General features: G+C 36.6%; 2 protein-coding genes across 2 annotated transcripts; both read right to left on the bottom strand.

Annotated features, from left to right (window-relative positions):
- Positions 1-3503: 3503 nt before the first annotated feature.
- On the bottom strand, positions 3504-6439 carry LOC140820954 (uncharacterized). The gene is made up of 4 exons (XM_073181341.1): positions 5586-6439; positions 5395-5525; positions 4163-4674; positions 3504-3644 (listed from the first exon to the last, which is right to left on the bottom strand). Exons 1-4 carry the CDS (start codon positions 6437-6439, stop codon positions 3504-3506), a joined length of 1638 nt encoding a protein of 545 aa, XP_073037442.1.
- Positions 6440-16738: 10299 nt separating this feature from the next.
- LOC140820964 (protein BRASSINAZOLE-RESISTANT 1-like) lies at positions 16739-18322 on the bottom strand. The gene is made up of 2 exons (XM_073181349.1): positions 18005-18322; positions 16739-17468 (listed from the first exon to the last, which is right to left on the bottom strand). The coding sequence occupies exons 1-2, from the start codon at positions 18269-18271 to the stop codon at positions 16773-16775; spliced, it is 963 nt and encodes a 320-aa protein (XP_073037450.1). The 5' UTR covers positions 18272-18322; the 3' UTR covers positions 16739-16772.
- Positions 18323-18707: the final 385 nt, after the last annotated feature.

The following is an 18707-nucleotide window of genomic DNA, read 5'->3' as shown; positions in this document are numbered from 1 at the left end:
GCAAGCTATGGCCGAGAACCCTTGTTGCACTAGGACTCTTGAAATTCTACTAGGACCCTTGACCTCGAGCCAACCCCGAGCCCCGCCCCTCGTGAACCCTCTCAAGACCCTAGAGGCATAGTCTAGCCTAGCCCTAACCACCCTGGCCGAGCCACAAGCCTAAGCGCACAACTGTAACACACGATAGGCCTTGGGCTAGGACTCATTCCCATCCAATGTGAACGCTAGGACTACTCTACTTACCCAACCACGTCCCAACTCAGCCCTGCTCGACCCAAATCCGAGCCATGCATCGTGGTTCCCTCAACCGAGCCTTAAGACATCAAAACACATTATTTTGGTTCCAGCTGGTTTTAAATTCATGTGCAGCCTATCCACGTGCATCCGAGGACCCCTAACTAGTGTAAAAACGTTCGCTATTGATGCTTAATCATGGCAGCCCCTTCGTGTAAACATATATCATGTTTTTGGACAAAAATCAAATTTTAAACACATGTTTTATGCATAAAACGAAAATAATGAAAAAGGGTTATTGTTTTTCATGCAAATCATAAACAAACACATATTAGGGTGTGATAGATGAGAAAATAAGAATTATGGCGTGCCTTTGCGTATATAACGCAAGAAAGTACGTTGACGATGTGAAGAACGACGACGAGAACCCTAGGCTGAATTTTTCTCCACAAAACTAAAGCCTTGCCCTGGAAAATAATCGATGCGTGTGTTTTGATGGTGCTAGGAGTCTTGTGAGGTTAGGGGTGAGGGAGGCGTGAGTTTTTAACTTAATGGGTGGGATTTAGGCTTATTTATTTGATTAATTAATAAGCATGCAAGCCTAGGCCCATTAACATGGTACAATAGGCCCAATAAGCTCAATAATGCATTTAAAAACTATTTTGTTTAGGAAAGTTCATGAAATTATTACCCGAGTTGTCAAATAGTTCATATTTTTTGTTGAAAATTGAATACTGATAAAAATTACGTCTCGGCTTATAAAATCAATTCAAAACTCATTATTTAAAAAAAACAAAAACAAAAGGCATTAACTTTATTTTATATTTTTTTAAAAAAATTATTTAATAAAAATATTTTCCATTTTTCAGCCATCGGTCTCCGTTCCTCGATCGCAACTCGAATAACCTTTAAAAATACATTTTCAAGCATTCAAGTAGAAAACTTTTTTAAAATCATATAAACATATAAAACATTATCAATTTAGCTATTAAAACATTTAATTAGCTATTTTTCATTTTCCCTAAATTCGCATGCAGTTGGATTACGTCGTCTTAATTTTGGACCTTACAATTCATCTCTCCCTTAAATAAAATTTCGTCCTCGAAATTAGAACTTACCGAATAACTCCGGGTAGCGACTCCCCAAGTCCTTCTCGGTTTCCCAAGTAGCTTCTTCCTCTGGGTGATTTAGCCACTTGACCTTGATCATTGGAATGACTTTTGTTTCGGAGTTTTCTTTCTTGTCTAGCCAAAATTTGTATAGGCCTTTCTTCATAAGTCATATTTGGAGTCAATTGCAGAGGTGAGAGGTTCATGATTTAGTACATGTGCAGGGTTCGACATGTACTTTCCCATCATTGAGATATAAAAACATTGTGTACTCTAGATAGCATCGGTGGCAGTGCCACTCTATAGGCTAGTGTTTCAATCCTCTCCAAAATCTCAAATGACCCTATGAATCTTGGACTAAGTTTGCCTTTCTTTCCAAATCGCATAACACCCTTCATAGGTGTTATTTTCACAAATACGTGGTCTTCCACTGCAAACTCTAGCTCTCTTCGACGCTTGTCGGCATAACTTTTCTATTGGCTTTGTGCAGTCTTCATTCTCTCTCGAATTTTGACTACTAGCTCGGCTGTTTGTTCGACCAAGTCAGGACCAATTTCTCTTCTTTCGCCAATCTCGTCCCAATGAATATGTGATCTACATTTCCTTCCATAAAGCTCCTCATAAGGAGCCATCCCTATGGATGATTGATAGCTATTATTGTAGGTGAACTCCATTAGAGGTAACTTCGGTTCCCAACTTCCTTGGAAATCGATCACACAAGCTCGAAGTAGATCCTCTAAGATTTGAATAACTCTTTTGGACTGACCATCGGTTTGAGGATAGAATGATGTGCTGAATAATAAGTTCGGTCCCCATTGCTGCATACAGACTCTTCCAGAAATATGACGTAAATCTCGGATCTTTGTTGGAAACAATAGATACAGGAATCCCATGCAGACAAACTATCTCTCGAATATACAGATCATCATACTGCGTCATGGTGAATGTCGTCTTGATAGATAGAAAATGCGCTGATTTTTGTAAGACGATCCACTATCACCCATATAGCATTAAACCCCTTGATAGTCTTCGTCAATCCCCTAACAAAGTCCATAGTAATATTTTCTCGTTTACACTTAGGAATAGGAAGTGACTTAAGCTTCCTCACTGGACTCTGATGCTCTGCTTTAACTTGTTGACACGTCAAACACTTTGTCACAAAACGCAGGATATCACGCTTTATGCCCGGCCACCAATATAACAATTGAAGATCTTTGTACATATTCGTGCTTCCAGGATAAATAGAGTATGGCGAGTCATGATCTTCCTTCATAATGAGCTCCCTCACAGAGTTGTCACTAGGAACCCATAAACGATCTCGATACCGTGCTATACCATCTACCTCAGAATACAACTTCCGGCCCTTGGCTTTATCTCTCAATCTCCACTTTTGCAATTGCTTATCAGTAAATTGTCTCCCATGGATTCTATCTCTCAAAGTCAAATTTGCTGTCAAGGTGGCAAGATTAGGGGCCTTGCCCCTAGCATACACTATAGGCTCAAACCGCTGCATCTCGGACTGCAGTGGTCTTTGAAGTGATAAATGAGTAATAACTGCCGCCTTTCGATTCAAAGCGTCTGCCACTACATTAGTTTTTCCCGGATGGTAGATAATGTCACAGTCGTAGTATTTCACTAATTCAAGCCATCTTCGTTGTCTCATATTCAACTCTTTTGGGTGAAGAAGTATTTCAAACTTTTATGGTCGGCGAAAATCTTGCAATTCTCCCAATACAAGTGATTTTTCAAAATCTTCAATGCAAAAACTACCGCTACAAGCTCAAGATCATGAGTGGGGTAATTTTTCTCGTGAACTTTCCACTGTCTCGACGCGTAGGTTATAACTCGGTCATTTTGCATCAGAACTGCACCTAAACCAATTTTTAAGCATCCGGATAAAGAACATACTCTCCTTGCCCCAATGGCATAGATAACACTGGCGCTGAAATCAGAGCTTGCTTCAACTTGTCAAAACTGTCTTGGCACTCGGATCCCCAGACAAACTTTGCATTCTTTTTTGTCAAGGCGGTCATGGGTACCGCAATAGATGAGAATCCCTAAATAAACTTTTGATAATAGCCAACTAGTCCCAAGAAACTACGAATCTCGGTTACGCTCTTTGGTACTGGTCATTCTCTCACTGCCTGTACTTTGCTCGGATCAGCCATCACTAGAAATGATGTGGCCCAAAAATGCCACTCTATCAGGCCAAAACTCGCATTTGCTGATTTTTGCAAACAACATCCTATCTTGCAGTACTTGCAATGTTGTTTTCAGATGACGACTATGCTCTTCTTTAATCTTTGATTAGATCAAAATAACATCAACGAAGACTATGACGAATTGATCCAGATATGGCTGAAATATGCGATTCATGAGATCCATGAAGATCGTTGGCATATTGGTCGAGCCAAATGGCATGACCATAACGTAATGTCCATATCTAGTCTGAACACTGTCTTCTGAACATCAGACTGTTTCACTTTCAACTTATGGTATCCAGAACGAAGGTCAATCTTCGAAAATATCGATGCTCCTTGCAATTGATCAAATAAATCTTCAATTCTTTGTAGAGGGTACTTATTATTGATAGTGACTTTATTCAGCTCTCAATAATCATTACAGAGTCGCATACTACCATCTTTCTTCTTCACAAACAATATCGGTGCACCCCACGGAGAATAACTAGGATGAATAAAACCCTTGTCTAGCAATTCTTGAATTTGATCTTTTAATTCTTTGATTTCAGCGGGTGCAGGACTATAAGTTGCTTTAGAAATGGGTATTGTATCCGGCATAAACTCAATAGAAAATTCCACCTCATGGTCAGGTGGTATGTCAGAAACATCATCAGGAAAGACACTAGGAAAGTCTCTGACAGTCTCAACATCCTCCAACTTCTGACTGATAGGAGCATGTGTGATATTGACACATGCTAGAAAAGCTTGGCATCCTCGTCTCATAAGCTTCCTCGCACACAGACAAGAGATAACGTGCGGCATTTGCTTGTTCCAAGCCTCCTCAAAAACAAAAAATTTCCCACTAGGCGGTCGAATAGACACTGATCTCTGACCAAAATCTATCGAAGCTCCATTCGTTGATAACCAATCCATAGGAAGTATGAAATCAAATTTAGGCATAGGGAGCACGATAAGATCTACTCGAACCACATCTTTATATAAACGAAACTCCAGATTCTTCACAATACTAGATGTGATCATTTGGTCAACGGAAGGAATAGAAACTTTGAGACCCAATACCATATCCTCAGGAATAATATTCAGTCGCTTAACGAAAGTCTCGAATATGAAAGAATGTGTAGCTCCCGAATCTAGCAGTACATAAGTAGTTACACCTAGAATGATTATCCTCTCTGCGGCGAAAACGTCTTTGAAATCTTCTCATGTTGAAACTTAAGGAACTTCTATCATTATTTCCCCAAAGTTATATGAAGATTACGCGTTGAACCTTAGCATTTCTTGAAAAAATACATTTTAAGCCTTCAATTTTTCAAAATTTTCATTTTTGTCCCCAATTTTTTCAAAAATTGCAAATTGACCCTTAAAACTTTCGTAAATTCCAATTTCGGTCCTTTAGATTTTGGAAATTGCACTTTTGGTCCTTAAATATTTGGAAATTACAATTTAGCCCCTTAAGTTTTGGTTAATTGTAATTTTGTCCTCTTTAATTTTCGAAAATTACAAATCGGTCCTCATATTTATGGAAGTTTACATTTCAGCCCTAAAAGTTCGGAAATTGGTTATTAGTCCCTTAAAATTTTCGAAACTTCCTAATCATGCCCTTGATTATGATTTTTCTCAGTTTTTGGCCATAAAACTTTTATTTGGAATTATTACATCATTTACATAAATTAAGGCTCAAAAATCATGTCCAATTTATATGGTTTCCATCATCATTCCTTAATTACAACTAAGGTAGAGCATGCAACCTATTTTTCACTAGGTTATCCTTACTCCCAAATCAATTCTAATAAACAATTTAACATTTCTTGCAATAAAGGCAATATAAAAACTTTAAATAACTAGGTTACCGGTAATGAGAGCCGTGTCTGGCTCCTCTTCAGCCTCCTCGACATGCATAACATAAGCTCTGCCCACAGTGGGTGCATTCTTCTTTGGGCAATCCGCAGCCTTATTTCCTTCCTCCTTGCATATGAAGTATCTAAAAGATCCTCACATGCACTTGCCATAATGTAAGCGATTGCACTCCTTGCATGGCAACCTCGCTGCAGGTTTTGGCGCTCCAGGTTGTGGTGGCTTTGGTGATCCTGGATTCTTAACTTGACATTGGGGCTTTTGCTGCCCTTGAGGTCTATGAGGTCCCATATATGACTTCTTATTCGGCTGAGAGTGCTGCTGGTGTTGCTGTCTTTTGCGTTGCACCTCAAAATCAATATCTTTCAAAGCTTGCTCGGCTTGAAATGAATAGGCAGTGGCAGTATCATAATCCAAGGGACACATCATCATCACGTCATGATGTATAGTAGTTTGTAGACCATCCAAAAAGTGTCTAAGATTCTCAGCAACATCCCTCGCAATAAGGGGTACAAAGTGACAACCTCTATCAAACTTTCTTACAAACTCAGCCACAAAAGTTTCTCCTCGACGGAGAGTCATAAATTCCCTTTTCAATCGTCCTCGGACGTTAGCAATAAAGTACTTCTCATAGAACATTTCCTTGAATCGATCCCAAGTAAGAGTAGCGAGATTAATATCATGCTCAGCTTCTTCCCACCATAGAGATGCATCATTCCTAAACATATAAGTGGCACACCTCACGTGATCATCATCCCACATATTCAAATAGCGAAAGTGCGCCTCAAATGCACGAATCCAAGCCTCATCAGCAAATGAGTCAGTGGTGCCAGAAAATTCCTTTGGCCCTAGCCTCTGGAACTGATCATAGATATCGTGTTGTGTTCTAGGAGCCTGCTGAAACTGCTGCTCAAAGAAACGAGCCATACCCTCCAGTTCACGCATAGCAACATCCCCATTAGGAGGCGAGGGTGCATTAACATGACGATCCTCCACATTATCAGCTTGCTTATCAGTACTAGGTGCGCGTCTAGGAGACATTATATCCGAACGTTTCTAAATTTCTAAACGTAACCAACATGCATTTAAATCTAAGTTTTCTAATCATGCAACGTATTCTAATCCATTTTGAGCAATTTAAGCATATAAAACATATGTTTTCCAAAAAGCTATAAAACATGTGACGTAAACATATAATTCGTGTAATAATGCAGGAATCATCATAAAAATCATATAAAGCAATTAAACTTACAGATTGAGACTTGAAGACTGAGCTTTCCGGCACTGATGGTGGCAAAACCCTTTACAGGAACATTACTCTGATACCAACTGAAATGTTCACTACTAGTTTTCTTTAAAATACATTAGAATTTTTTTTTATATCCTATTAATTTCGGCCGAATGCAATACATATATATAAAACATCTTGACACCATTTTAAAATAACATCCAACATTATTTGAAAATCCAAAGGAAATAGTTCCAACATAAAATCGTCAAACGTTTTAAAATCCTAACTTAGCAATAAAGCTAAAACTAACAACCTCTCAAAACCACTCAAAAGTATAATAAAAATCGTAAAACCTTTCACGTAAACTTAGAATCATAAATGTGGAAAACTAGTGTCGGTCCTCGCGTTATGTGCACCTTCAGTCCAGCAAGATCAACTATCAAGACCTCCACTAACATCAACATCATGCTCACCTACATCAATCACACCTAGTGAGTCTCTCAGCAAACCATAATCTTGATAACAAAGAATACATATACAATCACACGCAGCAGTGAAAATACTTTTACGTAAAATAACATTTTCATAATCATGCATAAACATTAACATTTTTCATATCATCATAACATATTCATTTTCATCATACACATATATGTATTCCTTTCGTTGAATTCAGATCGTCAATTTTAACTTTCGTATTAGGGGTTGATGGATCCATCTACATGTAACCACAATACTGGGCGGCGAGGACATCAGCGACACTCTCATCCGTCAACTGAGCCTTGGCCTTACGTATTATTGTATCATCGTATTAGTCACAATTACTTCACTTCCTTCAACATTTCATATTCTCATCACTTTATAAGAATTAAATATGCATGAATCGTTTTTCTTTTAAACCAAACATGCAACATATCTTTTAGCATTAACATTTCATTATAATATTCCATAAACATTTAAAATAACCGTATTAACATATTTTACAGCTTACAGAAAACTTCCATGATGTTTACTATTTTTCAGGTATAAAATGATCTTTTTACCCCTAGACGTAAAATTTTACGATTTTGACTTTTCTTATTTCGTTGACTCTAGACCACCCCAAATAATTATTTAAGCTTAAATTAAATTTATCATATTTTCATTTAGCTTAATCCATGACTTTTTATTTATTCTTTAATTATAAATTCGGAATGTTTTTTAATCCCGAATTAAATTCGAACTTTAATATAAAATTATCAAACTTTAAACATAAACTTTTTATATTTAATTTACCCTCGTGAACCATGATTCGGCTACCACTGAACCACGTTTCAAACCTTAGCCATTTAAACCCTAAGTTCGAACCATAAATCAAACCCTCGAACCATCTCCCTTTTCTCTCGAGCCCACCCGAGCCAAGCCCTTCCCAGACCCTATATGGACCCTAATGTACCCACTAGACCATAGGACTTGACCCTATCCCGAGTCGAAGCCACCTACACTACAAGTAAGCTGCGACCGAGAACCCTTGTAGCACTAGGACTCTGGCAACTCGACTAGGACCCTTGACCTCGAGCCAACCCCGGGCCCCGCCCCTTGTGAACCCTATCAGGACCCTAGAGGCATAGCCTAGCCTAGCCCAGCCCAGCCCTAACCACCCTGGTCGAGCCACAAGCCCAAGCGCACAGCTGCAACGCACGATAGGCCTCGGGAAGAGTCCTAGCTTGATAGGACTCCTTCCCATCCACTGTGCTCGAGTCCTAGCGTGGATAGGAATCCTCTACTGACCCAACCACGTCCCAACTCAGCTCTGGTCGAGCCAAATCCGAGTCATGCACCGTGGTTCCCTCAAACGAGCCTTAAGACTTCAAAACGCATTATTTCGGTTTCAGCTGGTTTTAAATTCATGTGCAGCATATCAACGTGCATCCTAGGACCCCTAAGACAGCCCCTTCGTGTAAACATATATCATGGTTTTGGACAAAAATCAAACTTTAAACACATGTTTTATTTATAAAACGAAAATAATGAAAAGGGGTTATTGTTTATCATTCAAATCATAAAAAAAATACATATTAGGGAGTGATAGATGAGAAAAGAACCATTATGGCGTGCCTTTCCATATATAACACACGAAAATACGTTGACGATGCGAAGAACGACGACGAGAACCCTAGGCTGAATTTTCCTCCACAAAACCGAAGCCTTGCCCTTGAAAATAATCGTGTCTGCGTGTGTTTTGATGGTGCTAGGAGTCTTTTGAGGTTAGGGGTGAGGGAGGCATGAGTTTTTAGCTTAATGGGTGGGGTTTAGGCTTTTTTATTTGCTTGATTAATAAGTCTGCAAGCCTAGGCCCATTATCATGGCACAATAGGCACAATAAGCCCAATAGTGTATTTAAAAATTTTATTCGTTTAGGAAAGCTCGTGAAATTATTAGCCGAGTTATCAAAAAGTTCGTATTTTTGTTGCAAATCGAATACCAAAAAAAATTACGTCTCGGCGTATAAAATCACCTCAAAACTCATTTTTCTCAAAACAAAAAGCATTAACCTTATTTTATATAATTAAAAACAATTATTTAATAAAAATATTTTTCATTTTTCAGTCATCGCTCTCCGTTCTTCGATCGCGACTCGAATAACCTTTAAAAATACATTTTCAAGCATTCAAGTAGAAAACTACTTTAAAATCAAATAAACATATCAAACATAATCAATTTAGCAATTAAAATCATTTAATTAGCTATTTTTCATTTTCCCTAGATTCGCATGCAGTTGAACTACGTTGTCTTAATTTTGGACCATACAATCTTCATTACTTTCCCATTCATCATCATATTCAAAGACAGCTGACTGTTGAAATATCCTACAAAATTATAAAACATATGTTACATGCTACAATCAATCTAGTGTAATAGAAAAATTATTAATTCAAAATATGTATTTTAATAAAAAAAAACCGACCCAACGTGATGAAATTTGACCAAACATTATGATATGCGACACAACATGATGAAACCCGACCGAACATGATGAGATGCGACTCAACATGATGCAACAAGAACCAAAATGATGAACCTCATATGTCACTCGACCCACAATTCGACCCACAACTCGACCCAGCATGACAAAACACGACTCAACCAAACATGCTATCACTTAACCTAGCATGACAAAACATGACCCAACATGATGAAACACGAACCCACATGATGAATCACGACCCAAAATTATGACACTTGACCAACAACTCAACCCAATAAACCGAAACAATACTCGATCCAATTGATGCAACTCGACCAAAACCTCTAATAATGTTGAAACGAAGCCCCAAAAAACTCGACCCAAACCCTTGAATCGGCCCAACAGTGTAAATTACAGTTATCATTTTCATTTTCATCGTAAACAAAGAGATCATTATAAAAAGTTGGGTATAAATAACACTTACATTGTAAAGTTATACTTACGCTTTTCAAATGATTTTTGCTTCAACAAATCAGGGAACGGATATCGAGATCTTAAAGTGGAGGAGGGAACCAAATTATAAAAATCATAAATGAAATTACCTAATCTTACTAACTGTCTTAATTAATGTATTAATAATTCAACTCCCTTTCAGCAAATAAAAAATTTCCCGTTCATTTAATTGAATTTCAAATGGACCATATATTTTTTATTGGCCCAATCCCTGATCGGTATTCTTTCTAATTTAATTGAGAAAAACAGAGTAAGTGTATTTTATTCTTTTGTCCATATGACTAAAACCACCATTAATATTAATAATTCTTAATTTTCACTATTTAACCTATCTAATATAAATAAATAAAGGATTTAAAGTCAACCGTTTCTCAAGTTCAAAGGGATTCATCTTCTTCGTGGCTTGGCTCCCCTCGTAGTTTTCCCCCTCTCCGTGTTGTACGTTGCGTCCCCCATTCCCTCCAAGTTTTGATAATTTTCTTTCTTCTTCAATAAACACTACCCCCCCCCCCCCCCCCCCCCCCACCCCGTTCACACAAATTTCCTTAGTCACGTGGTTCGTCCCGATATAAACCACGACCAATATAATGAGACGAAATTTTTTGGAGATTGGTTTACAAGAGGAGAAAGTGAGGGACAATCATGTTGTAAAATCTTAAACACTAGTGTACCGACGCACGCGTTGCGTGCTTGTATAATATTTTTTATAATTCATTTTATTTATATTTAAATGAGGATCAAAATATAATTATAAGAAATAGTGAGGGATTACACTGTAATTTCGATATATAAATTAAAAAATAAATTGAAAAATAATAAAAAATAAAAAAATTACCTCAGTAGGAATTGAACCCATAACCTAAACACCAAGTGACAATGATTCTATCATTGAACTACATATAATTTACATTAAAATTTTAACATTTTATTTATATATATAATTAATAAAACAGACCATGACACCAAAGTTAGTTACTCTAAATGCCTCAAACTTAATAAAGTAGTATAGATTTGAAATTTTTATTTTTACTCGTGTGGGTTGGGTTATGTAATGTTGTGGGTCAGGATCCACCACACTCGACCCAGAACATATAATGCTGAAACTCATATAGTGATGAACACTAATTTCAAAGAACTCATGACTATAAGTGTTCAAGATTGTCTCCGGCCCATGAGCATGATGTGCATATGATAGAGCTTATTGAGAATGTGGTGTGCCTGGAATTGATGATTCCCAACGAGTTACGTGATGACATCATCACGTTGTCAATCTATTACTCATTTGACAGGTTTATGGTGAACATCAACATGAATAAGATAGAGGCTAGCCTTGAAGAGCTAGTCAGTACATTTACAACTTATAAAGCCACCATAAAAAAAGAAAGTTTTGTTTTTTTAGTGAGCTTCTGGCCAGGGACGAAAAATAGCCTGCAAGGTAAGGGGAAATTTTTTTCCCTTACGAGAAAAACTAACCCAATAAGAGGCAAGCTCCAAAGAATACGTAAAAATCCCACCAAGCCCGATAAGGTAGAAATTATTTGTTTCTACAAGAATTATGGACATAAGAATATATCTGGGCTAGAAATATTTTGGCAACGATAAGTGAATGTCCAAATGATTTCAATAACAAACAAAAGGAAAAAAGATAGCCCGAAACATGCACAAGTAGTGAGCTAGGGCATGTTTGACTCGTCATACATAAATTCTCTTAAAAATTGTGAGTCATATCTGAAAGAAAAGATGACCAAAGCCCATTTCCTACGAAAAATAGAACATGCAAATGATCTATTGAATTTGATACATACAGATGTGTGTGGCTATCTAAGTATTAGCACGAGATATGTTTCGTTCTACTTCAGTACTTTTACGGAGGACTTCTGGAGATATAAGTATGTGTATTTAATGAAATACAAGTTTGAAACCTTTGAAAATTTCAAATAATTCATTGTTGTAGCTGCAGTAGAGAAACATTAGAAAAGAGTGTTAATACTCTTCAATCTGATCGATGTGGAGAATACTTAAGTACTGAATTTCAAGAATATATTAAAGTGAATCAGATTCTCTCATATTGGACCCCACATACCACACCCTAGTTGAATGGTGTGTCAAAACGACTTAATTAAACATTGATTGACATGGTTCGATTTATAATGGGATTCACTGAGTTGCCGCCATCCCTTTGGAGATTTGTGCTTTAAACTACGGCAATGTTGTTAAACCAAGTTCATATAAAGACAGTGGATAAAACTTAATATTAGATATGGATGTAAAAGTCTCCCAAATATTCTTTCTTAAGAATATGGGTATGTCCTACTTATGTGAAGCAAACAGTGAGAGACAAATTAGATAGTAGAACCAATTTGTGCTACTTTGGGATAACCAAAGAATTCTATTTGATATTATTTCTATGATCCCAATGAAACAAAAGTATTTGTTTTAAGGAATTTTAACTTCTTGGAGAAGGAATTTTATTAGATAGAAAAAGTGGGATGATAGAACTCGAGAAGATTCAAGAAACACCTACTCCTTAAATAGTAAAACTCACACATCAACAACTAGTTGAGGAAACACAAGCTCCTATAATATTTGAAATGGTTTCAAGGCCACCTAAAATGACGAGCCTACTTCCTGAAGAGGGCTAAGATGAGCCCATTCGTGTATGTTATTGAAACTTCAAAGAAGCATTGTTCGATGTCGATTCATCTAAATGACTTGAATTCACGCAGTTCGAGATGCACTACATGTATTCGAATCAAGTATTGTCCTTAGTAGATCTACCTGAGAGAATTTTTCTCATAGGAAACAAATGGATTTACAAAAAAAAACCTTGGGGTGGATGGGAAGATAATGACATCCGAAACAAGAATGGTAGCAAAAAGACACACTCAAAGGAAAGGTATTTACTATGAGGAAATATTCTCAATTCACAATGTTTAAGTCCATTAAGATATTTATAACCATAGCAGCATGGTATGACTTTGAAATATGGAAGATGGATGTGGATACAATGTTCTTTAATGGTGACATTAATGAATAGATTCATATGCCTCAATCTGAAGAGTTCACATTAGTAGAAAAGTGTGCATAGAGTATGACATTAATGAAGAGATTTACATATCTCAACCTGAAAGGTTCACATTAGTAGAAAAGTGTGCATAAAATATGCAAAATTTAGAGATCCATCTATGTACTCAAATAGACATCTGAGAGCTAAAACCTCATATTTGACAACACTATCAAAGAGTTTGATTTAGTTAAAAACCTTGAGAAACCATGTGTATACAAGAATGTTACTGAGGCCAAATACATAGCTGCATCAGCTGCAGCCAAGGAGGCTGTTTGGATGATGAATTTCGTTCAAGAGTTGGGTGTCATTCCTCAAGAAGTTGATCCAGTCTCGGTGCATTGCGACAACACCTGTGTCATTGAAAAAGCAAAGGAACTGAGGTCTCATCAACGATCCAAACATATACTGAGTAAGTTCCATATAATCTGGAAGATTGTAGGAAGAAGAGACATATCAGTAGAGAGAGTCGCCTCTGCAGATAACGTTGATGATCCATTGACGAAGTTCCTACAAGGATCATTGTTTGAGAAACATCATGAAGCAAGGGGCTTGAAATCTATGGGTAGATGGCTATAGGGAAAGTGAGATATTTTTATAGTACGTGCCCAGCAAACCAACTTATGGATTGGGCTTTATTGACTTTTATGTAAAAACAATCTTCATTTTAATAACTTTTTAAGGTTTTATCCAATTATGTCATTTACTTTATTTGTGTATTTATGCAAGTTATATAGATAAATTCTTTGAATATATTATAGGTACGATGAGGTTTACCTCTCAACGTGAGATCTGAAATTCATTAGGAAGCGTGTCGTATATTCTAAAAATGTTCCTAGTCGAGTAAGCTGCCTAAAATAAGGATAAAGATTGTTTGAGCTTGAAACTATCATTTGTGATGTAAACGACATATTTTATTGGTAAGGACATGAAGATGTCCATTCATACATATGAGTGATCATTTGATGATGAATTGGACAACCCTCTCTCGGACTGTTCAAGTGGTTATCACTTATAGAGTAGAATAGTCTGCAATTATGGATGTCCACTATTAGTCTTTTGACATGGGACAATGTAAATAATCTACATACTAGCATGCACTTTGATCCATTTACTGACTCAATTGAGGATCATCATAGGTCGAAATTGGTTGTAGTTTTGACATACGAATGAGCCAATGCATTATAGTCGGAATTCCCTACTCGCCTATGAGTGGAGATATCATATGTAATATGAAGAGTTGATAGTGCAAAGAGTCTCTGACCAGAGCAAGACATATGCCTTATGAAAAGTAGTTTTTCTAGTTGTACATACGATGTTATTGTTATTACTCAAAGATATACCACATTGTTATTGAATTCATTTTCATCTCTCGATATACCAAATAGTTGCATATACAATCAAATATATGAGTTTAAGTGACCTTATTGTACTCTAACCATAACTTAAATGTCTTGCAGACACTATCAGTGATGCCTAGAAGATGATGAGGTGATGCTACTAGACGCTATTGTCATTATCCGATTGGTGCAATCATAATTAAGTTCTGACATTCTTGATCAAAGGATAGATGAATAGAATGAAGCTAATTAGGGTAAGCTCGAACATGAACAAATGTTGTTCTGGATCACATGAAATTGTGAACTCATGACTACCCGTATCCCCGAACCATAGAGAGTCATACAAGTATTATATTCTATGTTCTCATTGAGATAGTCAAGTTCAAGGAGTTAAATTTAGCGATTGTAGTTTGATGGATATTAAACATATTGCTTATAAAAGAGTTATACAGGAGTTTATAAGATGTGGAAGTTGGCTTAATATCTAATTAAGTGAGGAGAGTAAAACTATCTGTTTACATGATTGTCGATCGGGTTATAATGAGTTCATAATTATTTATTTGGTAAATTTAGAATTTACTAATTAAATAATAATATTAGCAGGGGTGACTGTTAATTGCAAAATTTTCATGAAATGTTTTAGAAGAGTTTAGAATATGTTTATAATTAATTGGGTAATTAAATAAAAGTTATTAAATTTAAACCATATATATAATATGTGTGTGTGTGTGAGTATATGGATATATGAATTGGGTAATTAAATAAAAGTTGATAATGATTTAATATGCATGATATTTTCAAGAATAGAAAATATATCATGAGATATTTCGAATAATGAAATTACCGTATCTTGATTAAAGTATGATTCTTGATTAGGTTATGAATTAAAACTTATAAATATTTTTTTAAGAGTTATATGAAATGACATAAATTTTGGCCACAAAATCTTTTTTCTCCCTCTAAATTTATGGTCATCTAAATAATTTTGGAAGAAATTTTTCAGCCACCATTCCACTGACGTGTTGTCGCCCAAACGTCGCCGCACTGCCGCCGATATTTTGAGAATTTTGGCGATCTAATTTCAACTCAAATTCGTATAGATTTCTAGTGCATCTACATTAGTAACAAAACTTCTGATCGTGGATGTGATTAAAAGATTGAAGAAAGTTCTTAGAGAAATACAAAAATTATCTCCGCTAAAAATCCGGAATAGTTTGGTGTCCAGTGTTTAGTTTTAAATCATAGGACATCCAAAAACATTTGAACAAAAAAAAAGTTAAAACTTCCACTGCGTCTTAGTTACGAGAAAATGATACTCCGACAGACTACCACCATCATACACCCAATTCCTAATAATTAATTGAGTTCATCATTTATTCTATCTTTGTTTATAGAATTTAGCCATCCAAGAGCAGGGAGGAAGATAAAAATTACCTATATACATATTAAATGGAATAGAGAAAGACCCAAACTGTGAGGCAATCAATCATGGAATGCATATAAATGGCAATCATTTATCGGCCTTCGAAAAATTACACTAGTACAAGAGTCACTTAAATTATGCTCCTTGCTCTTGATTCAAACTAATCGTCATGCTATCCCTTTTAGAAAATTATAAGCTTCAAGTATTATTTAGGTTAAAGTAGCCAATTTGAATCAAAAAATGGCAAAAGAAAATTAAAAAAAAAAAAACATAGTTTCACTCCAGATTTTGATAACTCACACAACATGTAGATTTATTTTCCAGTGATAACATTACATTTCAATCCTTCGATATCAGGGTCGTTTAAAATCCATATGTCAAAATACCAAAACCTTTCAAAGAAAAAATCGACAAATTAAATGAAATCTAAGATTAATTAGATAGTCAAGGAGATATGAAGAATACTAACAGTGAAATTAATTGAAGAATACTAACCGTGAAATTAATTCCACGCGTGGACGCCTAAATATATAGTACAGAATCATTGTAGCTAAAACGTAAATCCATCAATCACTGATAATATATAGTCTACAATGGTCGGTAAATGACATGGAGAAAATATATATCTATCTACATGCGATGTTGAAAACTGAAGAAGCAAATAAGAGGGAGGTAGGCATAAGAAAACTAAAGAATCAATCCAACTTTAAACCGGGAAGTGACTCAAGCTTTCAATTTTTCACCATGGATTGCTAATATCATCTGCAAGTCGGTCTTTTACGACAACTGTGTACTTCCGAATCAATCGCAGCACCTTAGTGCGAAAGATGTCTTGAATTTAAGACGAGGCCATGAATCAAGTTCGAGTATTCCCATTACCTAGCGTGAGCTCGAGATCATCCATCCCCACCTCGTGAATCCTCTCCCCTTCCCATGGTTTAACAGCCATATTCTCAAAGTCGAATTCGGGACACTTTTCTTCATTTGACGTAGCACCCTTGGAAGGAACACGTTGAGCAACAGGTCTCACCAGATTAAAAGTTGGAGATGTTGGAACCAAGTTGGTTACATTTGCGTAGGCTTGGAAGTTCATCCATTGCCCCGAATCAACAGTAGATGTGTCCGATTCGTCACACTCGGGTATAGCAAACTCTGGTTTGAAACGCTGGGTACGAGTGGGACTAGCTGGGGCCGAAGCCGCAAAACAAGGGATATTAAAGGCAGACATGGATTCCTTTGCAAGGGTCTCTAAATTGAAAGTGTTCTTGGGGATTCGGGTAGGGGATGATAAAGGTGGAGTTACAGGGGCACTGTTTGATATCCGGAGAGGAGGAAGAGACGCAGGGAGTGAGTTAAGAAGGAAAGCGAATGGGTGAAATGGGGCATTGGCGTTATGACGAGTAGGGCTTGGGCATAAAGAGGAAGAGGGGCTCGGTTGATACGAGGGAATCGGGCTCGCAAAATATGAAGAAGGCGGGCTTGGATTCCTGGACGAACTCGGGGTAATGTTGGCCGAAATGCCTCCTATTTTTATTGGACATGGCTTGCATCCCTGCATATTGATTGTTACATAAGATCAGATGAAAAGGTTTCACTCCCTTTTAATGAAGCATAATTAGTAATTGAAGTTTCAAGAAATTAACTGCATATTTAATCAGCGTGGAGTCAATTCAATTTTCATGACTAATTTTTCTTAGTTTTTCATCTGCTTCAAAGAAAACTTGAACAGTTTTTGCAGAAATAAAGGTCAATTGCAGCAGCCAACAGAACGGCAGATTTAATTTTGATATAACACAGAACAAATTATCAAACAACTAGATCAAATTCTAAAATGTGCACTGCCCTTCCCAATTAACGATTACAACACGAAGAAATAAAAAATCCCTAAAACAGAAAACAGCAATCTTGATCAAAATTAGGAAAACCTACATCCCAAACTCAGAGGTCTATACAAATCCAAGGAAACCCACCACTTAAATTTAAAACCCCGTCAGTATGAAAGATCCAGTCACCAAAGAGGGGAAGAAACCCAGATGCAAAGAGGAAATTAAAAAAGAAACTATGCAAAAAATGTCGATAAAAGTTAACCTTTCGATAAGTGGTGCCATCCGGCTCAACGACCCATCCAGCCTCAGCACAAAGCGCTTTCAATACTTCATTATTGTCACAGTGCTTAGGCAAATCGTAGTTCCCCTGCGCCCTTAAACCGGTATAAATTTTAGCCGCAGTTGCCCTCCTCCTCCTCTCTCTCCGCCTGTTGTTCTCCCTTTCTCTCCAAGAAGGCTTCCTCCTGCCTCCGTCGCCATTTCCAGCTGCTGCTGATGAAGATATCGATCCTCCACCTTCCCACATCATTTTTTCCCCTTAAATCCAATATTCTCTCTCCCTGAATATATTTTTATATATATATATATATATATATATATATATATATATATATATATAGCGTTTATGCGTTGCAGAGTGTAGAGTACTCCCGAGGAATACGCTTCCCCCAGCGTGGAAGAATCTGTGTGTGAATTGTTCTTGTGTTGTATATATAAATGTGGATGTGTTCGGACTGGGAAGGAAAAGTAAATAATTCCAGTTGTGTGTGTAGTGTAGTGTGTACCTGCAAGCAATATTGGCCAATCAAATCAACGTGAATTGAAAAACAAATTATAATTTTATATTTTTTTTTAGTTTTGTATTAAACCAATGGATCCTCTTAAATAATTTATTAGTCGGTTTTTTATTATTAATTTTAAAAAATTAATTTTGCCCGTGGTGTTTTACAAGATTAGCCACAAGC

The sequence above is a fragment of the Primulina eburnea genome, unplaced genomic scaffold (assembly GCF_022965805.1).
Source record: "Primulina eburnea isolate SZY01 unplaced genomic scaffold, ASM2296580v1 ctg328_ERROPOS900000+, whole genome shotgun sequence".
NCBI lineage: Eukaryota > Viridiplantae > Streptophyta > Magnoliopsida > Lamiales > Gesneriaceae > Primulina > Primulina eburnea.
This window is presented reverse-complemented; position numbering and strand designations above follow the sequence as displayed.

Coding starts and splice junctions, on each gene's coding strand:
- LOC140820954 (XM_073181341.1), bottom strand. CDS start 6,439: ATGTCTCCTAGACGCGCACCTAGTACTGATAAGCAAGCTGATAATGTG. Junction 5,526..5,585: donor GCGCCAAAACCTGCAGCGAG/GTTGCCATGCAA, acceptor AGGATCTTTTAG/ATACTTCATATGCAAGGAGG. Junction 3,645..4,162: donor ACATACCACCTGACCATGAG/GTGGAATTTTCT, acceptor ATCTAATCAAAG/ATTAAAGAAGAGCATAGTCG.
- LOC140820964 (XM_073181349.1), bottom strand. CDS start 18,271: ATGATGTGGGAAGGTGGAGGATCGATATCTTCATCAGCAGCAGCTGGA. Junction 17,469..18,004: donor ATGGCACCACTTATCGAAAG/GTTAACTTTTAT, acceptor ATCAATATGCAG/GGATGCAAGCCATGTCCAAT.